This window comes from Montipora foliosa, chromosome 5 (genome assembly GCF_036669935.1).
Source record: "Montipora foliosa isolate CH-2021 chromosome 5, ASM3666993v2, whole genome shotgun sequence".
Taxonomy (NCBI): Eukaryota; Metazoa; Cnidaria; class Anthozoa; order Scleractinia; family Acroporidae; genus Montipora; species Montipora foliosa.
Window position 1 is genome coordinate 38999715 of NC_090873.1, and position 7500 is coordinate 39007214.

A 7500-nucleotide genomic window follows, 5' to 3' on the forward strand; every position below is an offset into this window, starting at 1 on the left:
TTCCAAGACACGAACGATGTTGAAGTTGAGGAGAAAAGCTAGGGGACTTTTTGTGACGTCCGCTAATTATTGAGATCTGTGTATGTAGTGTACATCTAATAAATTAGGGAAATGTCAGGACATACTGTTGTTCTTAAAATGCAAAGTGACTGAGCTCTGCATAACGCTACAAATTACACTGAAACTGATAACATTAATAATGATTTCATCCCCTACCTCTCCTTCACGTGAATCTCCTCTTTGCTTGTCTTAGTTCCAGCTTGTTTCACAGACTTTTTGAGCTTCTGAGGAACAACTTCCTCCTCATCTATAGGATGATAATGGAACTATGATTTGAAAATAACAAGAACAATGACAAAAATGATGATTATGATGATGATGATGATGACAAAGAATAACAAATGACCATGAAAACAATGATAGTGATGGCAACTACGATTTTGACGTTAATTAATTGAAGGATCTTGAAGGGAAGTGTTGCATGAATTGCAAAAATAAACTGCATGGATTTCTTTCTTATACATATAATTACCCGTACACATGTACTGTGATCCTCTACATGTAGTTTAGTTGGACGCAATTCAACTCATCCATGTGGTCTAAAACGTGGTCAGTTACCTTAAAACACATTAACGTTAAACTGTAGTTACCAGAGTCCTCAAAGGTGGTATTTCTTCTGCTTTTCTTAGGCTTGGAACTGCCATCTTTTGCAGCAGACGTCACCTTTCTGTAGCACAAAGTAAACAGTGATCATCAACATTAATCTCTCCTGCTGCAGGGAGGCGCTGTCACAAGTGCAGCAAAATGAACCATTTTTGAAATGTGTCGTAGCCCAGAGGGGCAAAAGAAGCAGGTAAAATAATACTCTTGATGATTGTGACTCTGACGCTGAGGTTATGTTTATTGGGGCAATTAGTGCAGAAAACAAGGACTGGGTTGAAACTGTCAGTTTTGGAAACGTCCAAGAGTTGTTCAAATTAGATACTGGGGCCCAGTGCAATGTCTTACCTACAGCTGCTCATGACAAGGTCACAACAAAACCTTTGCAATCCTCGTCAGCAAAGTTAGAGAGTTACACCAAAATGTGTATTAAACCTGTTGGAAAGTGTAAGTTGCCTTGTTGGGTGCGTAAGGAAAAGTATCATGTTTGTTTTCAAGTGAAATGGAAAGTATGTGCTCCTTTTGGGTAGGGAAACATGTGAGAAGATGCATCTTATCCAGTGCATAAAAGCATTCTAGATGAGTTCCCTGAAGTATTCCAAGGACTTGGGTGTCTCCCTGGGAAGTATCATATTAATATCAACCCTTAAGTTCCTCCTGTAGTGCACCCACCCAGTCAAGTTCCCCACTCTAAGCGAGAGCCATTGAAGAAGGAACTGGACATAATGGTGGAGGTTGGAATCCTAGAGAAACCTTGAATGAACCAGCTGATGAGGTGAGCAGTCTTATTTGTGTTGATAAACCAGATGGGTGTATTCATGTGTGCTTGGACTCAAAAGATCTTAATGTGGCCATCAAAAGAGAACATTACCCACTACTGTTAATCGATGACATTACAGCAAATTGTGCAGGAGCCACAGTGTTTTCAACTTCAAAAGGCATTCTACCAAATCCAGTTAGATGAGGAGAGCAGTAAACTTCTGGCATTAAATACCCCCTTTGGAAGGTATCAATACTTGAGGATTCCATTGGGAATTAAATCTGCACCAGAGGTTTACCAACAGAGAATGGAGCAAGTCTTTGAAGGGCTACCAGGTATGAAGGTCGTTATGGACGACATAATCATACATGGCCGCAACACGGCAGAACATGACACTCAGTTGAGGGCTGTTTTGCAGCGTTCCCGAGACAGTAACCTTCGATTGAAGAAGTCAAAGTGTCATATCCAGTAGAATGAAGTGAAGTTCCATGGCCATGTATGTGTTCTCCAAGGCTGGTTTGAGGACAGACCTGGAAAAGGTCAGAGCTATTATAGTTGAGATGCCCAGGCCGACAGACTAGGCGGGTCTCCAAAGGCTGTTGGGAATGGTCAACTATGTCAGTATGTTTATTCCAAACCTGTCAAACCTCACCACACAGTGGAGACAGTTACTACATCAGGATGTTCTGTGGCACTGGGAAAAGCAGCAGGAAACCAGTTTTAGAGCAATCACAGAATCGCTTACCCTTCCTCCAGTGTTAGGATATTATGATGCACAGAGATCATTGACATTGCAAGTTGATGCTAGTTCAACCGGTCTTGGTGCTGCATTGATTCAGGGAAACCAACCAGTAGCTTATGCGTCAAAGGCGCTTACACCCACGCAGCAAAAGTATGCTCAAATCGAAAAAGAACTTGTGGTTGTGGTATTTGGTTGTACCAAATCTGATGATATTTTAGAATAAAATAGATGTTAATGCTGGTAAGCAAATACTGGGCAGCGCCTGGGAGGAGAGCGTGACTTCCCATCACGTGACTATCTTATTTGGCTATTTCATTCATCCCACCATGCGAGCCTTCTCAGTTTGACATTTCCACAGCTCAACTAGTTCTGTTTTTTCCGTTGAGCAATTTAATCTTTGCTGGGGAATTTGCTGACCTCACAAACGCGGTTTTTACGCCCCCTGCTACCTCAAACCTTTAATTTATTACTGGAACTCGGGAACAATTTATGGAACGGCTTCACACCGTTGATCCTTCCGCACCATCTTGTAGCTCGCGTACACCAAGCGTCCATCTGACCAGCAGAGAAACGTTCACGCTCCACCGTGAACCCCCTTTACTTCAAGTGCCTCTGCTGAGGAAGTTTCATCCTATATAGACCCACCAGCAATTGTCACCATCCCTGACGATGCGTTGCTTAAACAGCCGTCAAAACGGTCAAATTTTATTCCAAGATGGCGTCCAAGCAAGAAGAGCTTCACACACAGACACGTCCCCAACCACGTTAGCCACTCTTATTTCCATCATCGTGGACGAAAATCGAGGAATCTACCGCCAAATCAGTTTCTGCTTCAACCTCAATAGCCTCCGCCTCAATCTCTGCAACCTCGACAAACTCCCGCCATTTGCTACTCACCAACGACTTCGACTTCATCGCCAGCCTTCTCAACCATCCCAGTGCCAGCAACAACATTCCTTCCCCATTTTTCAAGGGCAGTCGCCATTATCAGCACATGTTCCAACCAAAGTTAAACACGCAACATTACAGGGTGAGTATGTTGAGTTTGTCGCGGTGCTGCCAGAAAACTCGCGCCTTTCAGATAACGACCTTCCCGGGCTTTCCATTTCCTTTATCGGTAAACCACAAAGCGTTCCCCCCTCCTCTCGGAAAAAGTCAGCCCAGCTCGATTCTTGTCGGCTTTTTCTGTATGTTGTTCTCAGGGGTGGCTCCAGGATTTTTCATGAGTGATTTGCACCAAGTAAACTAGGGGGGTTTGGGGGCATGCTCCCCCCAAGAAAATTTGAAATTTGGTGCTCTCCGAATGCCATTTTCCCGCACCATCATAACATTGGCCTCGACAGTCATCCATAGATAGTCCTAAGTCAGCTACAGCACCAATTATTAAATCTTTGAAAGCTGGTCCTGTCGTTCCATCCTCACAAAGGTCGAATCCCACAAACCCTTCTCTGACTGTTTTGGTTGAATCAAGAAATCTGATCACCACTGAAAGATTTTCTTTGTTTGATATGTCAGCTGCTTCGTCAGACATAATAGAATAATATTTGCTCTCCCTGATTTCCTGCGACAAATTATTCACTATGATAGCACCCACAGTTGTAATCATCTCGTTTTGACTGGTTTTAGAAATATATATCGCATTTCTGGGTGCAGTTTTCAAGTGACGTTGCAGTGTTTGGTCGCCGCTGTCAATTCGAAATTCTAATAATGCCTGAAAGTTTCCAGAAAGACTGGCATTTTGTGGATCGTCATCTCGTGGACCTTTGAGGGCTATGTTGTTTCTTTCGCAAAGAATTATTGTCTTGAACAGGGATTTCAGAATTTCGCGATTTCTTTCGATTTGTTGTTGAAGTAAGCTGTTTATCTGTCGATCAATTGGGAGCGATTTTCTTGTCATGTTTCTCAAAAAAATTAAAACAAGAAGGATAGTCGATTTCGTGAACTGCAAAAAAGGGCTGAGAAATAAGGTTTGGAAGAAATTTGAGTGATTTCTGCAAGTCACTTGAACTACTCTGGATCCACCCCTGGTTCTGCACTTCTCACTTCTTTTCCCCAAAGGGCGATAGAGATGTTCTCCTATCAAGCGACCATTCGATTACCCAAAGGAAGTTGCGGGCTTGGCATGGCCTTCCTATGACGTTGACTTTCGTAGGAAAACAGCCACAAACCTCCCCCTCCAAAACAGACATCTAACCCAGGGTCCAAATTAACTTGTGCATTTTGACCTGTTTTATGGATACCAGAAAGCAACGACCGCATGGTCTTGTGTATGTGTCAAGCATTACCTTTTCACTTTCAAAAGCGCACATTTTGGAGAGAAAATGTATCCGACCTCGAATGTACATGTAATAATGAAATCTATCTGCCCCCTAGTTTGTCGAAAGTTTCAGCTACGGAAACACTAGTCACACCCTGTCGAACACAAGCCGCCATAGTGGTACATTCCTCACACCAGTCCTTGAATCTCTTTACTGAGTCGTTTTTCCCCCTGCAATACATATTTTATGAGAAACAACGGCTTGTGACGTTATGGAGGTTGTTAACGGAAAAACTCCTTCATTTCTATTTCAAAACAGTCTCAGGATAAAAAGTAAGACACCTGTTGCCAAACAGATCTGACCTTAACAATGGCGACCAGTTGTGAAATCCTGGTCGCCAGTACTCAATTTTTCAGTCGCATTAGCAACCAGGAAGGCGCAATTTCAGACCCCGTAACCTGCCTCCAGAATAATCCCCATTCACCCCTGAGGGAGCTCCAGGGAATGGCCCGGAAAGACCACTACTACCTTTACACAGCCCTTCCCGTTGGCCTACGGAGTGCCCCTTCCTTTTTTAATCAGCTTTCCGTATCCCCCCCCCCCCCCCCTACCTGTTCGACCTGCTCACAAGTTCACCCTGATCCCTTTCGTTACTCATCTGTGCAATACAGGCTCCTACGGCTCGATTATGCTTATCTGGCAGCACTTGACAACCTTCACATTGAGTCTGGCTGTCTCATGGACATTCTGGCTATGCCAGTCCTTTACAAAAGTTTGAGGGGGATCAAGCTCTCCCATGGGAATGCAAGAAGGCTTGCCACCTGATCACCTCATCAGTTCTCCATAGCATCTAAGTATACTAAGTTACAACCTTTTAAGTCTACCAAATGTTGACTCCTTTTTGTTATGGGCTGCATTTACCCTTTCATTTTTTGGCTTCTTAAGAAGCAGTGAATTTACCTGCAATGGCAATTTCGACCCTCAGTCCCACCTTGCTAGAACAGACATTTCTTTCCATCCCAACATCCTTCACCCTTCTTCATTTGACACTGCAATTTAAAAGTCCAAAACTGACCCTTTCTGGGAGACAGCCAGGCTCACTTTTGCAAGGTCAAACTCAGACTTTTATGCATCCTCTGCCCTGCAAGATTATATGCTCAAAACTGCAACTCAAGACCCTGGCCAGCTACTCTTTAGCTTCTCCTGTGGACCATATCTCACCCAGACTTCACACACCAACAACTTATGGTCTCTCTTAAACCTCTGTGACAATGACAGCTCCTCTTCTGCCTCTCACAGCTTTAGTATTGGTGCTGCTACAACCGGCAGAACCACTGGCATTTTCAACTGGCTCTTCAAGTCTAATGCTTAGTGCGAGGGTCATATCCCCTCCAGTCAAATGTTTTGTGCGAGGGTCCTATCCCCTCCAGTCAAATTTTTTGTGCGAGAGTTCTATCCCCTCCATTCAAATGTCTAGTGCAAGGGTCCTATCCCCACCAGTTAATTGTTTTGTGTGAAGGTCCTATCCCCTCCAGTCTCTATGCGATGCCCATTGGCTTTGGTTTTTTATGCTCATGTCGTACTTTCGACCCCTATCTCCACTCGTCGGTTCTCTCCTTTCACCTTTGGGGCAGCCAATGTTTGCTTTTCGCTATTGCAACTCCGTGGAGATGGGGTCATTTTTTCTCCCTATCAAATTGGGAGCAAAACCACTAAATGGGCTTCGCACAGGGCACTCCTGGTTTATCTCGGCGTTTTGGGCGGGGAATTTCTGCCTGCGGCACCCCTTCAGCCCTGTGCTGAAGCCCCGTTAGGGAGAGGGCATATTGTTACTCTGCTGGACTGGGTTAACTTGGCCCCAGGACATTATGCCAGCAACTATGCCCGCCTTGCAATACAGGCATGAGGCACCCCCTCGGCTAGTTGCCGAGGCCCCTCATCCGGTGGTCCATACCGGCGGTGGGTATTATCCGCGCCTTGCCAGTACATTCCCTTCCCCTCGTTTACGCCCAAGTTGTGTGTATTGTCTTTTATTGCGCACCAAAGCATTAAATGATATTTTAGAATAAAATAGATGTTGATGCTGGTAAGCAAATACTGGGCAGCGCCTGGGAGGAGAGCGTGACTTCCCATCACGTGACTACCTTATTTGGCTATTTCATTCATCCCGCCACGCGAGCCTTCTCAGTTTGACATTTCCACAGCTCAACTAGTTCTGTTTTTTTCCGTTGAGCAATTTAATCCCTCCCTCCCGCCCGTTTTGCTTTCTGGTTCTCTTGTATTTTATTTTATTTTTTCCTTATGAGCTTCTGTAACCTATTCAATAGTTCTCCTTAATAAAATATGGGCGGGGAATTGCTGCCTGCGGCACCCCTTCAGCCCTGTGCTGAAGCCCCGTTAGGGAGGGGGCATATTGTTACTCTGCTGGACTGGGTTAACTTGGCCCCAGGACATCATGCCAGCAACTATGCCCACCTTGCAATTCAGGCATGAGGCACCCCCTCGGCTAGTTGCCGAGGCCCCTCATCCGGTTGTCCATAACAGCGGTGGGTATTATCCGCGCCTTGCCAGTACATCCCCTGCCCCTTGTTTACGCCCAAGTTGTGTGTATTGTCTTTTATTGCGCACCAAAGCATTAACAGAGTATAATTATTTTAGGCCGTGACGTTAAAGTTGAATCGGATCATAAGCCTTTGGAGGCCATTCAGAAGAAGTCTCTACATGTAGCACCCTTGAGCCTGCAACAGATGCTAGTCCAGCTCCAATGCTTTCCAGGAATCACTGTAGTGTACAAGCGTGGGGAAAGCCTACACTTAGCAGTTGCTCTAGATCACAAGCCCATTTAAAATAGTACCTGACAAAATTATGCTGAGCAGTTATAGGCATCAACTTAGTAGAGCATGTTATCTCAGAACAACAGTTGGCCAAGTTCGATGAAGCAACCAAGGAAGATGAGATCCTGTTGGAACTTCACCAGGTAATAATTATTGCCTGGTTGGCCCGATTCCAGAGGTCAAGTCCCCCTAAACGCACATGAGTTCTGGAATTACAGATCAGTACTAAGTACATGGGCTTATTGT

The 7500-nt window shown here is 44.8% G+C and overlaps 2 protein-coding genes and 1 long non-coding RNA gene across 3 annotated transcripts in view; all 3 read right to left on the bottom strand.

The window, feature by feature from the left end:
* Positions 1 to 630, bottom strand: part of LOC138004520 (replication factor C subunit 1-like) — a 9819-nt gene extending 9189 nt beyond the window's left edge. The window contains exons 1-2 of the mRNA XM_068851054.1: positions 619 to 630; positions 217 to 326 (exon numbers count right to left, since the gene is read on the bottom strand). Coding sequence (XP_068707155.1) covers positions 217 to 326; positions 619 to 630 — 122 coding nt within the window. The remainder of the gene's footprint in view (positions 1 to 216; positions 327 to 618) is intronic.
* LOC138004092 (uncharacterized) overlaps positions 1 to 7500 on the bottom strand; it is an 888878-nt gene that overhangs the window by 473999 nt on the left and 407379 nt on the right. The gene's annotated exons all lie outside the window — the stretch shown is intronic.
* Positions 647 to 7500, bottom strand: part of LOC138004158 (uncharacterized) — a 13329-nt gene continuing 6475 nt past the window's right edge. The window contains exon 3 of the long non-coding RNA XR_011123747.1: positions 647 to 727. This is a non-coding gene — a long non-coding RNA (uncharacterized lncRNA). The remainder of the gene's footprint in view (positions 728 to 7500) is intronic.